Raw genomic sequence first — 20,718 nt, forward strand, 5'->3', positions numbered from 1 at the left:
AGGTGGATTGGCCATGCTACATTGCCCTTAGTGTCCAAAAAGGTTAGGAGGGGTTATTGGGTTATGGGGATAGGGTGGAAGTGAGAGGTTAAGTGGGTTGGTGCAGACATGATGGGCCGAATGGCTACCTTCTGCACAGGATGTTCTATGTATGTACCTATGCATCTATGAGTCCCAAAATGTGTGCTTGTTAGGTGAATTGGACATTCTGAATTCTCCCTCTGTGTACCCGAACAGGCGCCGGAGTGTGTCGACTAGGGGATTTTCCCAGTAACTTAATTGCATTGTTAATGTAAGCCGATATGTGACAATAAAGATTATTATTATTATAACAGATGGTAGAAGCAGAGTCAATTGTAACTTTCTTTCGAAAGTTGGGGGAAGGGGGGATATTGTTTGGGTTACGGGGCATTTAGAAGGGCTGGAAATACTTGGATAGCTCAGTCAATGTTCCATCACAAGCAAGATGGGTCAAATAGCCTGCTTCTGGGCTGTATGATGCTCTGAAGTAGAAACCCAAGTCAGGTTACAGACTAAATTATAAATGAAGTAAACATTACCCCTGTTTTGACTGAAAACCGATGTCGAAACATTTTATTGAAGGCAACCGGCACGTTATGTGCACGGCTTCTAACTTGCCAGCGCGTGAGAGCAAGATTTCATTCAGTTCTGTGACAACGTTAAAAGGTGTAGGTTGGATTCAGGTGGGCATACATGTGTTTCGCCTTTGATTTGATATGTGTAGATTTTATCAACATGGATTTGTTGAAATGATGTATCATCTGACAATGTAAATCTTGACTTGTTTTAAACTTACATTATTCGCAGGGCGCAGTAAATGGGATGACTGGGTTCCTCCAATTTAAAGATCATGGCGGAAACCCAAATGTGCAATTTGAAATCCTGGGTACGAACTACGGAGAGGACTTGGGGAGAGGGATCCGGAAAGTAAGTGAGCTGCTGTTAGTAAATGTTAGACATTTGAAAATTGTTTCATTTTGACCTTAATGTCAAAAATCCATGAGTGTGTGAGTTTTCTTTCATTTATAACTTTGTCCGAACTCTGAGAGTTATTGGCCATGATAATAACCTCGACTTGCTTTACTTCATCTTTACTTCAATGTAGTAAAATTCCTGAGTGCTCTCGCCCAGAACATTATCAAACAACATTTGACAGCGAGCCACATAAAGAGATATTAAAAGAGGTGGCCAAACGTTTGGTCAATGAGGAAGGTTTCTATGAGGAAGGAAAGAGAAGTCGAGAATTGGAAAGTCTCAGGAAGGGAATTTCAGATCACATGGCCAGACAGATGAAGGAACGGTCGCACAATTAAAATCAGGAACCTGCAAAAAGCCAGAATCGGAGGAACTGAGGGATCTCGGAGGGCTGTGGGGCTGGTGGAGAGGGTAATAATAGGGAGGGGCGAGGCCATGGAAGGAACTCAGCACTTGCAATGAGAATTTTCGAATGGAAGAAATGCCGAGCAGGGGGCTCATCCAAGTCAGATTTTCCTGGCCCCTCCCACTGACTTTCCTGTCACCGCAATCACCGCAATGGGGAGGGGGCATAAAATCCCAGCGTTTGAGCACAAGTGTGATGAAAATGTTGCCATGTCAGGCCTGCAGTCTCAGCATTAAGCTTCCCCAGGTTTGGAAGAAGACAGACACAGTAAAATACTCCTAATACTGACATAGCCTTTGAAGGTTGCAACACGGGTGTAAGCATTTCCACTTCCACCACACGTGTAGCATTTTTATCGCCTCCCTGAGGTCAAATGTCAATTTGAAGCAGTTTGATGAGTGGGTGTGGAAAATAGGAACTGCTGTGCTAATTAATTGGTAACTGTGGTGCCTCTTACCAAGTGAATTAACTTTCTGCACTGCAGTATGAAATATACAAAGGGATTTCAATCCCATCAGCTTGCCCGGCTGTCAGACACAGAAAGGATGTCAGCAAACCACCATGGATTCTTGCGCCTCCTCAGTGTGTTTCTCAGCAGCGAGAGGTGACCCGTCGCTGCCCGCCGGTGGCATCTTCTGGTCAATGGGATTTCCCACCGAATCCGCCCCATGCCGATGGGATCAGAAGATCCCACCTGCGTAATCAGCTGAAAGATCTCGCCTCGTATGCTCTGGCCACTCAGCTGTTTCTCAGGGTTTACTGTGCACAGGGCCGACTGCGGATACGTTTCTGACATTGCAGTGGCAACTGGACTTTGCAAGCACTTCAATGGCTTTCAATCACATTGGGGCAACCTGAGGTCATGAAAGGAGTTGTTTAAATGCGAGTCATCTTTTTTAAAAGAAAACCCAATTTTAAAATGTTCTCCAGACTGTTATATTATGCTCCTTTAAACAACAACTTTACTCTACTTTTCAGCTATCTTTAAGTGTTACTAAATGCAAGTGTGGTCCTGCCAGGTACAAACCATTCTGCTCTTATTAACCTTATGACCCATTACCACTGGCTTCATTTCGAGCCTTCCAGTTCAGTGTGTGTTGGTGCAGGTTGTGACAACACAGCCAAAATGATAGATTTCTTCCCAGAACTAATTCAAATCTTCGGCGTCTCTGACCTATACGGAGAAAGGTGGCAGTCAGCAGAATACTGTGGTGGAGCGCACAAAAGTCTGAAACAAATTACATTTCCCGTGCTAAAGCTTCAGAGTCAATGGTTGCACAAGAGTGGATGAAGTCAAGCTATTTGTGTGAATGTTTTCTTTGGCTTTTGAGTGCAAAGAAGGAGAGTTTTTCCAGGGCTTCTCCCGATCGCCAACCATGATTTTACCTGCTGTCCATTCATCAATGTCACTTGAGCACATATAAAGAAATACTTACGAAAACTGTGGCAAGTTTGAGTTCGGAGGTGCACTCCAGTAATGTTTCACTCTGTATATAAATAGAAGACCCAGTAAATATTGACTCCAGTTCTACCAACTAGCTTTCTGGAATAGAATAGCCAATGTTTCTCTGGAGACTCTTCCAAACCTGTGCCCAGAGAGCCCTTTAGAAATATTAGGCACAAATGAGTGAGTGTGAATCTTACCTGCACCTGACATGGGAATTGATGAATGAAGACCAAGGCCATCCTGGTAATCTCCGGATATAAGGATAATGGAGTTGTTGATTAATCATAGCAATCACTCAATTAGTCAACAATGGATTCAGACAAGGTAAATCCCCCCAGTGATGCAGAACTTTATGAAGCGTAGGTTCAAATTCCAGCATGTTCCTATCAGACATGCTGGACCTACCACATATCCTAAATTCATATTTTCAGAAAGAAATCTATCGAAGTTGCATTTGAAATGCACCAGTGCTGTTCCTACTACCTCTCTGGGAAGAACTGATCACTCTTTAAAGTAATGACTCATTAATAATAATAATAATAATAATAATCTTTATTAATGTCACAAGTAGGCTTACATTAACACCGCAATGAAATTACTGTGAATAGCCCCTAGTCGCCACACTCCGGCATCTGTTTGGGTACACAGTGGGAGAATTCAGAATGCCCAATTCACCCAACATGCACGTCTTTCGGGACTTGTAGGAGGAAACCGGAGCACCCGGAGGAAATCCACGCAGACACGGGGGAGAACGTGCAGACTCCGCACAGACAGTGACCCAAGCCGGGAATCGAGTCCGGGTCCCTGGCACTGTGAAGCAACAGTGCTAACCACAGTGCCACTGTGCCTCCCATAATAGGCAGGAGAGCATTCAAAATGGGCAGTTAGAGTTAAAAGCAGGGAATCACCCCATCCCACACACACACACACAGCCACTGCATTTCTCACCATGCTGAATATTGTGGCATTAGAATTCTCCACTATGGAAGGATGGGGCAGTTCATTAACATGTTTAAATCAGTCTCCCCTTGTGTAGGGGGAGCCTGATTTAAATATCAAAGTTGCTGCGTGGTATTCGGGAAACGCAGCAGTGGAAGGAAGGGGGAGCTGCCAGATCCACGGGATACGTATCTCTTCCAGCACTTCTTGTGGACTAAGAGAAGCAGATGTGCCCCCCCCACCCTCCCCCTCACAGTCCCCTCAAAGATTCGTGCCGGCAGGATCTCGCTTTCTGATTTTCCCTGCTTCTCTCTGGTGATGTAACGAGGTTCCTGCCCGGAGAGGCCGGCAAACTAATTTCAAGAAATTGACATTCGGAATTCCCTCCTTGCTGATGTGATGTTACGTCGACAAAGTACGACATACCCGGGCAGTCCATTGGCACCGTTCCCTGACACTGCCCCTGGCATCCTTGCACTGTCTTCAGCATTGCCCCCTGGCAATGCCCCTGGAACTATCCCTGGCATTACTCCTGCACTGTCCACTGGCATCGCCCACAGCATTGCCCCCGGCACCCTGGAGCTGCTCGTCCGTTTTCCCACCTCAGCTGTGGCACTGTGTGCAGAGAATGGAAAATTCCACCCAATGCTTTTTAACATTGATGGTTGAAGGGGAAATATTGGCCAGGATTCTGAGAAGAATTCAACAGGTCTTCTTCGAATAGTGCAATCGGATCTTTGGGCTTGCTGGAAATCTGAGCTGACAATGTATCTTTCCGCAGTGAGTTTCATGGGGAGTTAATGGGCAAATTCAGCAAGTTCTTTTTTTTTAAAATGATAAGGCTGAGGGCATGAGGCAAATGTAAATCGACAATCAAGTTCCAGAGATTCGCAGCTCACACCCCATCTCTGACTCTTTTGAAATTGCCGGTCGATTTCCTGATTAATAATGTTGTGCACACGCCATTATTTTTCCAGCCGATTCCAGCCGAGCGCCCCCTCCTCCAGACATCTGAGGTGAATAGATTTCTGTACCTCCAGTTGCATTTATAGAGTGGAGCATGTGTGTTGTTGCTTTGAGCCACATTTTAAATTGTAAGTGTGTTTTTTGAGACCATAATCAGTCATAAATGTATTTTAAGCTCAATGCCCTGTCAACAAAAAAGGGAGATGAATATAGTAATTTGTGGAGAGCATTAACGCTCATTACAAGCCCTCAGGTATTGAGGCTATAATGGCTAAACACAATGATGTCCCGATTACTGTATTAGCAATCTCTTCAGGGATAATAACAGGGAGCTGCAGCAAAGTATCATCGCGAGGTGCCTGAGCACCGAGTGAGCTGAAGATCAAGCCAAAAAAATAGGAACCGCAAAAGCAGAAACTGGAAACATTGAACACCAAGGGTAAGGCTTGAAATTTGGAGGCCACGCAATCCCTGGATCATGTGCATCTTCTGTTCATGATCGACTCCAGAGTCCATTAAGTCGGCAAAAAATGTTTGATTGAAGCCGTCCCCTGTGCACTTGATGCTTACAGCAGGATTGTTCTACCCCGATAACACTGTCAGGGCCACTAAATCTCACCAATAAACTGCGTTTGTACATAAATAAATCAAGACCTAGCTTTGTGTTAGAAAACCTTCTTAAAATTGCACGATGGAGTCACAAACTCAACAAAGAAGTCACTACATTTTGCGATGGAGACTCTCCAATGAATTGACTTTAATGTGCAAAAGGTGGCTTTCTTCTCTTTGCCTCCAAGAATTGGGGAGTGCGGTGTTCAAGGGTTTAATTATTCTGTGCTTGATTGTGTGAGTCTGGTAACTGATCCATGCTCACTGTACTTGCAGAGTAAACAGACATTCCAGAGATTACTAGAAGTTGAGCTGTAAGCATGAGTGCAGATATTTTGTGATTGCAGATATATTTCAAAATTCTTGTACATCGTCCTGTTGCACACTTAGTGTCATCTAGTTGATGATACTTGAGCAGGCAATGTTTGCACTGGTATGAAAATGGGTTCCAGTCTCTTGACTTTAAGATCCCTCATCCTGAGATACAAAAGAACAGAACCAAATTGTATTTAAACATCTCCTTTCATGACTTCAGTACATCTGAAAGCACTTCACAGTTAATGAAATATTTGTGAATTGTGGTCATTGCTGTAAAGTAGGTACATCCGGAGTTAATTTGACCACAGCAAGCTCCCACAAACACAATGAGATAATAACCTGATAATCTATTGGCCAGGATAACACTCCAGCCCTTTGTTGAATTAGTGCCTTGAGATCCTTTACATCCACCTGAGAGGGCAGACGTGGCCCTGATTTTGAGGTCTCATCTCTGAGACGGCACCTCCGACAGTGCAGCACTTCCACAGCACAGCACTGGGGAAAGTGTCAGCCTGGGACTTGAACCCACAATATTCGGACTCCGAGACTGGACTGCTATTAACTCTGTCAGGTTTGACACTTTGATAACCTGCCATTTTTCTCTGGGTGATTCAGTCCCCTTACTCATTATGTGAGGAGGGTTGGGGGGACAGGAGAGGACAGGTGACCTGAGACAAAATGTCTTCATGCTGGGTGCAGTGGCACTGTCGAGCAGCTGACTAATGCTGCAATACTCAACCCCATTGTGACAACATGCACCTATAAAGGAGCTTGCCTAACAGCTGGAACTAAACAACATCCATACCACCTCGGACACTATGAGATTCTTTGAAAGTATACTCTGAGATTATGCCAACCATGGTACTTATTGAAGGCCCATGCATATTCAGTTGCCTTAAGTTTTAAACATTTTCGCTGACCTCGCTTCCTTTCTTCCGCATCACTCCTTCCTTCTTCAGCTCTGCCTTTGTTACCTCCAAGAGTCAAGTCCTGTCTGGCCTCCCACCTTCTACTCTGCATAGGCCAGAGGTCAACCCCAAAACTCTGCTGCCCATGTGAACACCCCACATCCTTGTTTTTCAATTCTCTCTGTAACCTCAGCCCTCTCTATCCCTGTAACCTTGTAAACTCCTCTACCTCTACAGCCAACTGAGATCTCTGCACTCCTCCATTTCTGGCCTTCTTGCTTCAGGCTTCGACGCTCCACTACTTGGCGAAAGCGCCTCCAGTTGCCTGGGCCCTAAACTCTGGAATTCTGACCCGAAACCTCCCTGGCCCTCTCCCACTTCTCTTTTAAGACACCCCTCAGGCCTTGCTTCTTCGATCGAGTGTCTCCTCACGCGGCTCCGTGTCAAATCTGTATTTGCCAACATTCCGCCGAATCGCCTTGAGATATTTTACCATGTTGAAGGCACTATGTAAATCCAAGTTCTTGTTGGTTTGAGAGAAGGTTCTGAATATGAGATTTTATTTCACTGAAGAAAGGGTTTCTTAAAAAAGAACAGTCAGATGAGAACCCAGAGTCCGTGCTGGTTGCCATGGTCACGCTTATGCGGCAACCAGAGAAGATCCAATGCATTTTTATCTCTTGGCGGTTTACAGTGCGTGGACAAATAAATTCATTCGCAACACATGAGAGGCTGGGAATTGATTAGACAATGGTTTCGGGGAATGCTTAAAGATGATTTTTTAAAAAAACGTTGGTACTGGAAGAGACAGCCCTGCACGAAATCAATAAGAATTAGCATTTTTTAAACTTACCTCAAGATGGTTGATGCCCCGATGGGAATACCAGCTTGCTCTCTATTTTAAAGTTAAGTGATGAAAAATCTCTATTTGACTCCATGGTCCCTTTGCCTCTCATTGTGTCCAGTGGCTCTGCTCGCCACAAGAATTTAACAACCGGAACAAACGCAGTACAGTGGCCGATCGATCAAGGGCAAGGTTTCCCCTCAGAAAGTTGATCATTTCTATTTTAAATTCTGGCTCGGCTGCCTATTTTCTGACCAGTAGTCGAGGAACAGCAATGACGGGGATCTTTTTGACGGAGTCAAAGGAAATACTTGTGTTCCTTTCCCGACATCCCGAAGCACTTCACAGCCAAGGTTATTTTTCTTTAAGTGTCGTCATTTTTTTGTATGGAAGGAAATGAGGAAGTCAATTCGTGCACCATCCACGCAAGCAGCAGAGATAATGATCAGCTAATCTGTTTTAATAATGTTAGTGTTGAGGGATAGATATTAGCCTGGCCACCAGGGAGAAATCACCTGCCTTTCTTCGAACCAGAGTGCTATGGAATTTTAAAAATAATTCACGGGATGTGGGCGCCGCTGGCTCGGCCAGCATTTATCACCCCTCCCTAATTGCCCTTGAATTAAGCGGCAAGACCTTTTATTATCATAGATATCATAGAATCTACAGTGCAGAAGGAGGCCATTCGGCCCATCGAGTCTGCACCGGCTCTTGGAAAGAGCACCCTACCCAAGGTCAACACCTCCACCTTATCCCCATAACCCAGTAACCCCACCCAACACTAAGGGCAATTTTGGACACTAAGGGCAATTTATCATGGCCAATCCACCTAACCTGCACATCTTTGGACTGTGGGAGGAAACCGGAGCACCCGGAGGAAACCCACGCACACACGGGGAGGATGTGCAGACTCCACACAGACAGTGACCCAAGCCGGAATCGAACCTAGGACCCTGGAGCTGTGAAGCAATTGTGCTATCCACAAGGCTACCGTGCTGCCCATGATTATTATAATAATAATTGTCACAAGTAGGCTTACAGTAACACTGCAATAAGGGACTGGTTTAACACAGGGCTAAAGAGCTGGCTTTTAAAGCAGACCAAGGCAGGCCAGCAGTACTGTTCAATTCCCGTACCAGCCTCCCCGAACAGGCGCCGGAATGTGGCGATGAGCGGCTTTTCACAGTAACTTCATTTGAAGCCTACTTGTGACAATAAGCGATTTTCATTTCATTTCATTTCAATGAAGTTACTGTGAAAAGCCCCCAGTCGCTACATTCAGGCGCCTGTTTGGGTACACGGAGGGAAACTTCAGAATGTCCAAATGACCTAACAAGCACGCCTTTCAAGACTTGTGGGAGGAAACGGGAGCACCCGGCGGAAACCCACGCAGACACTGGGAGAACGTGCAGACTCCGCACAGGCAGTGACCCAAGCCGGGAATCGAATGGGACCGTGGCGCTGTGAAGCAACAGTGCTAAACGCTATGCTACCCGGTCGCCCAGAGTGTTTAGCTATAATTTAAAACAGAAATAAGCATCTTTCTGAGGGGAAACCTTGTCCTTGATCGGTCGGCCTCTCCACTGGGTTTGTTCCAGTTGTTAGATTCTTGTGGCAAGCAGAGCTACTGGACACAATGAGAGGCAAAGGGACCACGGAGTCAAACAGAGATTTTTCATCACTTAACATTAAAAGTGAGAGCAATTTCAGAGGGCAGTTAAGAGTCAACAACAAATCGCCCACCTGAGGGAACTCGGTTTAATGTGTCTTGCAAAACTGTCACCTCTGAGAATGCAGGGGCCCCTCGGGACTGTCGTGTCAGGCCGGATTATGCTCAAGTCTCTGGAGTGTGAATTGAATCTACAAGCATCTCCGCCAAGATTGGCACCCAAGCAGTGTGATTGCCGTGGGCTCTCACATGTGTTTCTGTCTACTGTGAGACAAACCGATGCAGCACGGTTCACAGTTAGCCTATCTGTGTGCAGTAGGGTCTAAATATTCATTGAAACCATCTTTATAAAGGCTGGAAGTTATTTCCGACTGAAACAGAAACACTAACGGTTAGTCATAAAAACACTCCCATCTTCAAATTATTTTTAAAAATCGATATGTGAAAAATCACACCAAATAACATCAGGGCAAGGATTATTGAAGTGCTGAAAACACAATTAATACAATTTGACCTGTCAAGTGCAAGGTTTCTCATCAAGAAAATGTATTACTTTATCACAGTTTCTCAGACCTGTTGACTTCATACTTTCTCCACAATTATTCTGTTGTGCTTAATTAGAACCAAAGAATCTTATTCCATAGAAGACTCCATTCAGCCCCAAGTGTGTGTGCCGGCTCTTTGTGTACAGACGTACGAATTAGGAGCAGGAGTAGGCCACTCGGCCCCTCGAGACTGCTCTGCCAGTCAATAAGATCACTGCTGATCTGATTGTAACCTCAACCCCACATTCCTGCCAACCCCTGAACCTTTCACCCCCTTGTTAATCAGGAATTTATCCAGCTCTGCCTTAAAAATATTCAAAGGGCGAAATCTTAGCAAAAGCGGCAAAGTGGCAGGACCTCACAAAATGCCGGCGTGGTGCTCTCCAGTTCCACAGAGCAATGTTCTCATGGAGGGTGTGATTTGATGGCCTCTTCACACCCAGCTTGGTGTCGGGGCAACCCCGTTGAACCTCGTCGGAAGCCTCTGAAGAGATGTGCGATCTCAAAATGCCTCACGAGATTTAATGGAGTCTCGCGAGGCGTCGCGATCTGGATCTCGCCTTCACTGGGCGTGATCCAGAGCAGCGTATTTAAATGAGTCATTAGGCTAAATTAAATATAGATTTGAGGGATTCTCCCGCAGCCTGAGACCTCGCAGCCCTACCTGGGGCAACCTTGCCAGGATGCCGTTTTGATCTGGTCTCTACAAACGTGGACCAGTCGTAATGTCACCTCGGGGGTCTTCCAGTCCATTAGACACCCCCGGGTATTGGGGACAAGAGAGAATTGTACCCAGGCACTCCCTTTGGCACCTTAGCACTGCCATCCTAGCACCCTGGAAGTGCCACCCTGGAACTGCCAGAGTGCCCGGATGGCACTGCCAGGTTGTGATGGGACCTGCCATGGTGCCATGGTGGCAGTGCCAGTGGTCAGGATGGGGGGGAATTACCAGGTGGAGGGGGAGTGAGAATCTGTGCCCGGGGGACCTCCCTTCAACTTTCCTTTCAACTCTCTCTTAAATGAGCGACCCCTTATTTTTAAATAATGGACCCTAATTCTAGATTCTCCCACAAGAGGAAACATCGGGCGGAATTCTATGATCCTGAGGCTAAGTGCTGGCACCGTCGGAAACGCCGTCGCGTTTCTCAACGGCGTCAACATGGCCTCAGGATCAGCAATTCTGGCCCCTACAGTGGGCCAGCACGGCACTGGAGCGACCCACGCTGCTCCAGCTGCTGATCCTGGCGTCAACTGGGCGCTGCGGGGTCCGTACTTGCGCAGTGGCACCGCCGCCGACGCGCGCATGCGCAGTGGCTCCCTTCTCCACGCCGACCCCGGCGTGACATGCCGTAGGGCTACAGGGGCCGGCGTGGAAGAAAGGAGGCCCCCAGCCCGAGAGACCGGCCCGCCAAATGGTGGATCCCGATTGCGGGCCAGGCCATATTGGAGAGCCCCCCCCAGGGTCGGACCCCCCCTTCCCAGGCCACCCCTGGACCCTTCCACGCCAAGGTCCCGCCGGCTGAGAGCAGGTTAGAACGACGCCAGCGGAAATCGGGTCTTTTGTTGCGGCCGCTCAGCCCATCCCGAGCCGAGAATCGCCGAGGGGGCCCCGTAGAGCGGCTCCCGGCTGGCGCCGCACCAACCGTGCCAGCGTCAATGGCGCCGATTCTCCATTCTGTGGAAAATCACGTCCCGGTGTCGGGGCGGCACAGCGTGATTCGCACCGGTTGCGGCGATTGTCCAGTTTGGCCCCGGGCTGAGAGAATCCCGCCCATCTTCTCCACATCCACCCTGTCAATACCCCCAGGATCGTAAAGGTTTTTTTATAAAGTTGCCTCTTAATCTTATGAACTCCATTGGATACAAACTTAACCTCTCCAACCTATCCTCAAAAGACAACCCATCCATTACTGACATTAATGCAGCATACCTTCTCTGAACTGCTTTCATTGCATTGCCATCGTTCTTTAAATTAGGACACTAATAATGTACACAGATATAGGTCTCAGCAATGCCCTGTAAAACTGAAGCATAGAAACATAGAATTTACAGTGCAGACGGTGGCCATTCGACCCATCACGTCTGCACCGGACCTTGGAAAGAACACCTCACTTAAGCCCTCCAACCTATCCCGTAACCCAGTAACCCCACCTAACCTTTTTGGACACTAAGAGCAATTTATCACGGCCAATGCACCTAACCTGCACATCTTTGGGCTGTGGGAGGAAACTGGAGCACCCGGAGGAAACCCACGCAGACACGGGGAGAATGTGCAGACTCTGCACAGACAGGGGGCAAGCCAGAATTGAACCTGAGACCCTGGAGCTATGAAGCAAATGTGCTAACCACTATACTACCATGCCGCGCCTGAATTTCCTACCTATCTTTGTGTCGTCAGCACATTTAACAACCATACTTTCATCAAGTTATTTAGATATATTGTCAAAGTTGAGGCCCCAGCACTGATCCCTGTGGCAAACCACTCGTGACCAACCAGAAAAAGAGCTCTGCCAACACTCTGTTTCCTGTTAACTGACCAATCTTCAATCCATGCTAATATCTCACCCCCTACACCATGAGCTTTTATTTTACACAATAACTTAGAAGTGGCCCTTTATCAAATGCCTTCTGGAAATTTAAGTACATTACATCCACTGGTTCCCCTTTGTCCACAGCACATGTGACTTCAATTGGTTAAACATAATTTTCCTTTCACATAACCATGGCTGGTTTAGCACAGTGGGCTAAATAGCTGGTTTGTAAAGCAGACCAAGGCCAGCGGCATGGTTCGATTCCCGTACCAGCCTCCCCGAACAGGCGCCGGAATGTGGCGACTAGGGGCTTTTCACAGTAACTTTATTTGAAGCCTACTTGTGACAATAAGCATTCTATCTATAAGTATTCTATGTTGACCCTGCCTGATTGCCTTGCATTTTTCCAAGTGCCCTGCGATAACATCTTTAAGAATGGTTTCTAACATTTTCCCGATGACACGTGTTAGGCTAACTGGCCTGTAGTTTCCGACTTTCTGCCTATCTCCCTTTTTGCTACCTTTCAAACTAATGGAACCATTGAAACATTTGCCCAGTTTAGTTCCACTCTCCAGTTGTCCCCCCATAATCATGCAAATTGCTTCTCTTCAAATGCATAAACCGGTGTGGTTGTTTTTGGATCGGAGGCGTATTGTACCGCCTACATCTTGCTGAATTCCAGCATCCGAATTATTGCCAAGTACTGTATCAAACATAAACACAGAATACTGGAGACGGTCCAGTTCTCCCAAAATAAACAGTGTTTCTGCCACACATCTGGCAAAGCTACAAGAACAAGCATCAATAACTTGCAGTTTTTCTTTTGGGTTTGCATTCATCTATCACCTTTAATACGATAAAGCATCGCAAGGCAGATACCAAGGGTGTTGCTAAAAAAGATTTGACACCGAGCTACATGTGATATGAGGACAGATGACCAGATGCGTGGTCAAAGTGAAGGAGCATTTTGAAGGAGGGGAAAGATGTAAAGAGGTTAAAGAAATGTAAATTCCAGGGCTTCGGGTCGAGGCAGCGGAAAGCACGGCCACCAATGGTGGATTAAAACTGGGGACGCCCAAAATCCCAGATTTAGAGGAGTGTAGGGCTGGAGAAGGCTACAGAGGTAGGTAGGGATGAGCTCATGGAGGGATTTGAACACCAGGACGCGGATCTTAAAATTGAGGCCTTGGGCTAGAAAGGTTGAGTTCGCTCAGCCTGGTATAGAAGGCATTAGCTATGAGGAGTGGTTAGATAAACTCGGTCTGTTCTCACTAGAATGACGGAGGTTGAGAGGCGACCTGATAGAGGTCTACAGGATTACGAGTGGCATGGACAGAGTGGATCGTCAGATGCTCTTTCCTAGGGTAAGAGAATGAAGTACTAGGGGACATAGGTTTAAAGTGCATGGGAAAAAGTTTAGAACAGATGCGCGAGGCAAGTTTTTTACACAGAGGGTGGTAAATATATGGAACGCCCTACCTGGGGAGGTGGTGGGAGCCGGTACGATAGCGGCATTTAAGGGACATCTAGCAAATATATGAATAGGGTGGGAATGGAAGGATACGGACTCCGTAAGTGCAGACGGTTTTAGTTTAGGCAGGTATCATGGTCGGCTCAGGCTTGGAGGGCCGAAGGGCCTGTTCCTGTGCTGTAATGTTCTTTGTTCTTTGTGCATGAGTGATGGGTGAAAGGAATTTATTGTAAGTTAACATGTGAGAAAGAATGGTTCCCAGCAAACCCCTGGCTTCATGGGGTTTATTGCGATCAATGAGCTGGAAAGGAAAGTGAGTGGAAGACACGAGGTTTCCAGAACCTAACTGCCTGGGAGTTAAAAACAGTCTGACCATGGACCCACTTTCCAAGCACTTTATCAGCAACTAACAGTAAACAAAGGGACGTTTCTAGGAGGCACGTCCGCACCTACAAGAATGGAAAGCCATCTTTTCATCCAGTGGGAAGACAAATCATTTTGAGTTTCTGCGATATCTGCTAATGAAAATGTCAGACGTGGGGTATTTAAACCAAATCGAGTTCTGATGGATTAATTTTCTCACAGACACTTTGCCCATGCTTCAGCGCTCCCATCCGTGCTGCAGCATATAATTACACCACTTGAAATGATCTCTGGTCATCTGAGGAAATCAGAATGAATTACAATGCGATTGTCGTTTAGAGAACTCATTTGGCTCGTTTTGGATTGATTTTCTTATTTCTCGGCAGGTGACACAATTCAACAAGGAGTCTGTCTATGCCATTGTCCTACGGTTGTTCCCCTTGTTTTTATTTCAGCGCTTGGTGGTTATATCACAGGTGTAATTTCAGTGGAACTCACAGCACTAAAACAACTTCATTTGCATGGTAGCACAGTGATTAGCACTGTTGCATCACTGCACCAGGGTCCCGGGTTCGATTGCCCTCTGGGTCACTGTCTGTGCGGAGTCTGGAGTCTGCACGTTCTCCCCGTGTCTGTGTGGGTTTCCTCCGGGTGCTCCGGTTTCCTCCCACAAGTCCCGAAGTAGTGCTTGTTGGGTGAATTGGACACTCTGAATTCTCCCTCTGTGTACCCGAACAGGCGCCGGAATGTGGCGACGAGCGGCTTTTCACAGTAACCTCATTGCAGTGTTAATTTAAGCTTACTTGTGACACAACTAAAGATTATTATTATTACTAATCCAGTTGGCTGGCTCCACCCCGCTTCATTGAACCATAACAAATAATTGAACTGCATTTATTTATTTTCTTTAAAGCACCAGCGACATATACTGAAGGGCTAGCAGGTCACTGTTTGTTTGTGCGGTAAAGACCATGACGGGAATTCTGTTGCAAGGTGGTGACGCGACAGCTGCACACACACCCCTCCCCCCCGTCAAAGTTGAGGGCTAGCCCACTTCCTCTTGGCCAGATTGCCCAAAAGTGACATAATAATGGCCATCGGGACATTAATTGGCTCAGGCCGCAACTTCCACCCCCATCTGGGAGGATGCCCTGCTTCTGAGTGCTAACAGCCAATCAATTGACCAGCAGCTCTCTAGTCCCAGCGGCACCTTTGGGAGCGATGGCCACAGCTGGGAATACAGTCTGTCCCCAACAAACAGAGGCCATGGAGCCAGGCATCCAGTTAAGTTCAGGGTTCTGTCGGTGGGGGGGGGGGGCTGCATGGGGGTCCTCCGTTGTGCACAGGGTGTTCATCCAGGAGCCCCACCCCCTCCCCAAGCCAGCAACAAGGACGCCAGATTTCACCTTGTGGCCTTGCCACTTGGTGCAGTCACACACTGCTGTTGGAGTGGTGGGAGGAGGCCCCTAAGTGGCCATTAGTTGCTCACCTGCCAGTCCACTCTCAGAAGAAAGACTTAAAGTTCCACACCATATCAAGCTTCATAAAAGATGAGCACAGATTCTGCGACCCTGTGCTTCTGATATAACATTCCACAAAAAGACAGTTTACCACTGTAAGTCACAATGATAGAGAAGAAGTAGGGTCTCACTGAGAACAGGACATGCTGATGTTCTCTAAGAAAGAAAGAATTGCATTTAGATAGCACCTTCCACAACCCCAGGACGCACCCTCGCAAAAGAGAGCTACCCAGCTCTTCATTGAAACAGTAAGATGGAATCTTGCACATTTACCTGAGGCGAGGCCTCAGTTTAAAGTTGTGTCTGAAAGACAGGAGGCTGGATTCTCCGTCGACGGTATCCTCCGTTTCGCCGGCAGCGCACTCACGCCCGGGGATTTCCCGACGGCATGGGGGTGGGTACCCACAATGGGAAACCCCATTGGCCGGCAGCAGGGACGGAGAATCCCGCTGCCGGCGGGGGTGGGGCGGGACGGAGAATCCTGCCCAGGGCTTCCGACAGCGCTGCACTCCTTCAGCACCTCCCGGCAGTGTCAGCCTAGATTTTATGCTCAGGTCTCTGCAGTGTGATTTGAACCTGTTGGACCTCACGCCTGAGGTCAAAAGGCTTACTTGAGATGAATGAGAAATCACACAGGACATATAAGTGCCATTTATATGATTTGATTTGCAACAGATTTAAAAACAGCTACACGGTCGAAAATTCGATATAAAAGTACTGTGGTGGCAGTACACCAATAAAGTTATAAGAGTTACCCATTCATACAACTGCCAAGGGATGATCAGTCCTTGTTGATTGAAGGGCCATCTGACATTGCACCACCTCCTTACAACTGCAGCAATGAGGTTTCTTTAACAATCTCTTTTTATGCTTTATTCAATAGCAGACAGGATGTTACATTGACAGGTTACCCAGTCCTAAACATTCTCTGTTCTCATCCGACAATTGAAACCATACTAAGGTTCAACCCACTAATCCATGTTGCATTCTAGCAGCAGAAGTGTGGCTGACTTGTTGTGTTCAGCTTTCTTTTTAATGACAGTGTGCCTCCTGGCTAAACATTACATGGCCTCAGAAGTGTTGTTTCTCGTCCCAATCCAGTCACTCCTGTTTATCTGCGAAAAAACAGCCTCCAGTCTTTGGCAGGTTACTTAATTTCAAAAAGTATTTTTTGGCCTTGCGAAGATTCCTAATGTATTAGGTCAAGATTCTTTAAACTTGGCCACAGTAATATCCAACCTAAACTGGGTTGGGTAGCTGCCGCAAGTCTCCACCACAAGTTCTGCAGTTAGTTGAGAACATTACAGTTTCTTACATGTTGCGGCTTCCATGACCTTTTCACGTCAGAGATAAGAGTGCTACCCACTGTGCCACGGCTAACACCTTTGTTGTCACAGCTTTAAATATAGTGTGCACAATCTCCATTGAAGCATACCAGTGTTGCTGCCCAAGTCATCTGTGCAACAGATTTGAAAGTACGATTAATTCAGGCAAGAAGAATCGTAGAATCCCTTCAGTGCAGAAGGGGACCATTTGACCCATCGAGTCTGCACCAACCATCCGGAAGAGCACCCTACCTAAGCCCCCTCCCTCTCCCTTTCCCCATACCCGCACCTAACCTTTTGGAGACTAAGGAGCAATTTAACCTGGCCAATCCATCTAACCTGCACATCTTTGGACTGTGGGAGGAAACCGGAGCACCCGGAGGAAACCCACGCAGACATGGCGAGAACGTGCAGACTCTGCACAGACAGGTGCGCGAGGCCAGAATTGAACCCGGGTCGCTGGCGCTGTGAGGCAGCAGCGCCAACCACCGTGCCGCCCTTTCTGATTACCTAGAGAGAGAGAGAGCGCCTCCCATCAAATGGTTCTGCCTGTTGAACAGAAAATGCTGCAAAACCCAGCAGGTCTGACAGCATATGATGTGAGAGAAACAGAGTTAACGTTCCGAGTCCATATGACTCTTATTCACAGAGTCACTCGGGCTTGAAGCAATCTGCTGGATTTTTCCAGCATTTTCTGATTTTATTTCAGATTTTCAGCTTTTCCAGCATTTTGCTTTTACTTCTTGTTGGCACTTTGGGATTATGAAATACGGATTTATCCAGTGTTCATGGATAGGAAAACTTTGGTAAGCTGGCAGTAGTGGGTTCCAATGTCTTTACTCAATGAGGACTAAATGTGAGGCTCCCCAGAAGGGTCCATGGCTTGGTGATTATCCTCCATTGTCCGACAAGTAGGGCCACTATCTGAAGAGGGTAGTTTTTTTTCTGGGGGGGGGGGGGGGGGGGGTGTAAAAATTGCTCCCCTTCATGTCTGATTTGCCAATCAGATTCCACTTAATAGAAATTCCCTTAAGATTGATCGTATTTGCGCAGCACGATGGCACAGTGATTAGCACTGCTGCCTCAAGGCGCCGAGGTCCCAGGTTCGATCCCGGCTCTGGGTCACTGTCCGTGTGGAGTTTGCACATTCTCCCCGTGTTTGCGTGGGTTTCGCCCCCACAACCCAAAGATGGGCAGGGTAGGTGGATTGGCCACGCTAACTTGCCCCTTAATTGGAAAAAATTAATTGGGCATTCTAAATTCATATTTTAAAAAGATTGATCGTATTTTGTATCCTATCACAGCTCTTGGAAATATTCCATCCATCGCAGGTGCATCAGTGATATCGAAATGCATAAATTGCAGCATTGCAGGGGCACATAGATGACATTTTCATGCACAGCAGGTTTACTAACACACTAGCCGGCTGAATCCTGTGGCTAGCAGGCCAAAATCGGGATTCGTGTCAAGGTCCAGACCCGTCATGAATATTCCAGCCCACCCCACTGGCCATAAACGGGTTTCCCACCAGAGCAAGTGTTCATCAGCATTCACTTGAATGCTATTATCAGGGTGGAAGCCTGATTCAAGTTCTGTCTGTGCCGCTCCAGCACGCCCAAATGAGAGCCCTACTGATGTGAATTGGTGCAATTCCTGAGACACATGGATCTGGAGGCTTGCGGTCCGAGGGGTTGCAAGGAGATGAGTACCATCCCTGCAGATGCCTCCAGGGTGCCAAGGGGATCCTTCATTAGAGGTGGATCTTGTGCTGGGCTGGAGGCACTCGGGTCTGGGGTATTTTCTGGGATTGGGGTCATTTGGCTGTTTTTTCCAGATGCAACCTTTAAATGCTTTTAAACAGTTGGTCAATATCTCCAAAATATAGTTCTCTAATAATAAAGTAAAAGTGTTTCAATCTGTATCCTAAACCCTTTAAACAGTCTGTCAGTATGCCAAGATCAAACATTTGTGAGTTGATGGTAAAGATAATCCCTTTAATGTGGTGGAAACCTTTGAAGTGGTTTTCTAACAGTTATTTTTTTTTGCCCTTTAAGGTAGTCCATTCTGTTTGTTTGCCGAGAAGGCTAAAAGCTTTAAACTACATTGCTTACATTCAATTTCACAGACTATTGCCTTTTAAACGTTTTTCGATTGATAGGTTGAGGCAGTTTCAAAGGGGGATTTGTCATGGTAGAGTACCTTTAAGAAATGGGTGTTTATAAATGGGTGTGTATATAAATATCTCCAGAAATGGGTGTTTATTACTGCAGTGATGTCAGAGAGTGGGTGGAGCTGGGCTGTCTGTGAGCTTTTTATTTTTGTTTTAGGCTGTGTTGTAGTTTCGTGTTCAGAGCTGGATAGCTGCAGTCACAGCCAGAAGGTGTATGAATCTCTCTCTGTAATCTAAAGACTGTAAATCGAGCCTGGTGATTTAAAATTAATAACAGCAGTGACTTTAACCTGATGTGCTTCTGGTAAAAGGTGTTTTAAGTCATATGGATGTCAAAAGGAAAGCTTAAAGGATTACTTAGTGTTGTATTCTTTGGGAGTTGTATTTGATTTGAGGGCAGCACGGTAGCATTGTGGATAGCACAGTGGCTTCACACTCCAGGGTCCCAGGTTCGATTCCGGCTTGGGTCACTTTCTGTGTGGAGTCTGCACATCCTCCCCGTGTGTGCGTGGGTTTCCTCCGGGTGCTCCGGTTTCCTCCCACAGTCCAAAGATGTGCAGGTTAGGTGGATTGGCCATGATAAATTGCCCTTAGTGTCCAAAATTGCCCTTAGTGTTGGGTGGGCTTACTGGGTTATGGGGATAGGGTGGAGGTGTTGACCTTGGGTAGGGTGCTCTTTCCAAGAGCCGGTGCAGACGCGATGGGTCAAATGGCCTCCTTCTGCACTGTAAATTCTATGAATTCTATGTTCACTGTATGTTTTAAAAAGGTTAACTTGAGTTCATAGAATAAACATTGTTTTGCTTTAAAAGTACTTTTGCATTTCTGCTGTACCACACCTGTAGAGTGGGCCATGTGCTCCCCATACCACAAACTATTAAAAGTTTTGGGTCAGGTGAACTCCATGATACACTTTGGGGTTCTCTACACCCTGGCCCATAACAGATTTAAGATTGTTTATTTATATAGCTCTGTAAGTATCTGTTAAGTCAGAGGAGCAGCTATTTTTCTAACTGTTTTCAGATGCTCTTTGTTCTCAGTGCCAAAGAGACAGTGTCTTAAAAAAAAAACTGCAGTTACAAAACAGCTGCCTCTCTGAGTTAATGGATCCCTGTTGAGCTTTATAAATAAGCAATCTTAATCCTCCCTTTGAAACAGCTTGGACCTGTCAATCAGAAAGCGTGAAATTGAATGTAAACAATGCAGTTCAAGCTTTTAGGCTTCTAAACTTGCAGAGAGGTGTCAATACCTTCAAGGGCAATGTAATTGACTGTGGAAAAAACACTTCAAAGGTGTCCACCACATTAAGGGGATACTTTTACCTTCATCTCACAGTTCTTTGAACTTGGCATACTGATAGATTATTGATAGGGTTTAGGGATACGGATGGGAATATGTTCACTTTATTATCATGTAACAGTATTTTTGAGATACTGACACATAGAGTTTAAAGGCTGCAGATGGGATGAGCTGGGAAATAACCCTCATATCAGGAAAGATTCCTAATCTGATCTCCTCTGACCAACTCGATTTTCAAATTTGCTGATGACACAACCGTAGTGGGTCGGATTTCAAACAATGATGAGACAGAGTACAGGAATGAGATAGAAAATCTGGTGAACTGGTGCAACAACAATAATCTCTCCCTCAATGTCAATAAAATGAAGGAGATTATCATCGACTTTAGGAAG

At 46.4% G+C, this 20,718-nt stretch overlaps 1 protein-coding gene across 3 annotated transcripts in view; it reads left to right on the forward strand.

Annotated features, from left to right (window-relative positions):
* grid2 (glutamate receptor, ionotropic, delta 2) overlaps window positions 1-20,718 on the forward strand; it is a 1,198,200-nt gene that overhangs the window by 867,506 nt on the left and 309,976 nt on the right. For all 3 annotated transcript variants that reach the window (XM_038792750.1, XM_038792751.1, XM_038792752.1), the window contains one exon: window positions 829-948. In XM_038792750.1, coding sequence (XP_038648678.1) covers window positions 829-948 — 120 coding nt within the window. The remainder of the gene's footprint in view (window positions 1-828; window positions 949-20,718) is intronic.

Source organism: Scyliorhinus canicula, chromosome 3 (genome assembly GCF_902713615.1).
Source record: "Scyliorhinus canicula chromosome 3, sScyCan1.1, whole genome shotgun sequence".
Taxonomy (NCBI): domain Eukaryota; kingdom Metazoa; phylum Chordata; class Chondrichthyes; order Carcharhiniformes; family Scyliorhinidae; genus Scyliorhinus; species Scyliorhinus canicula.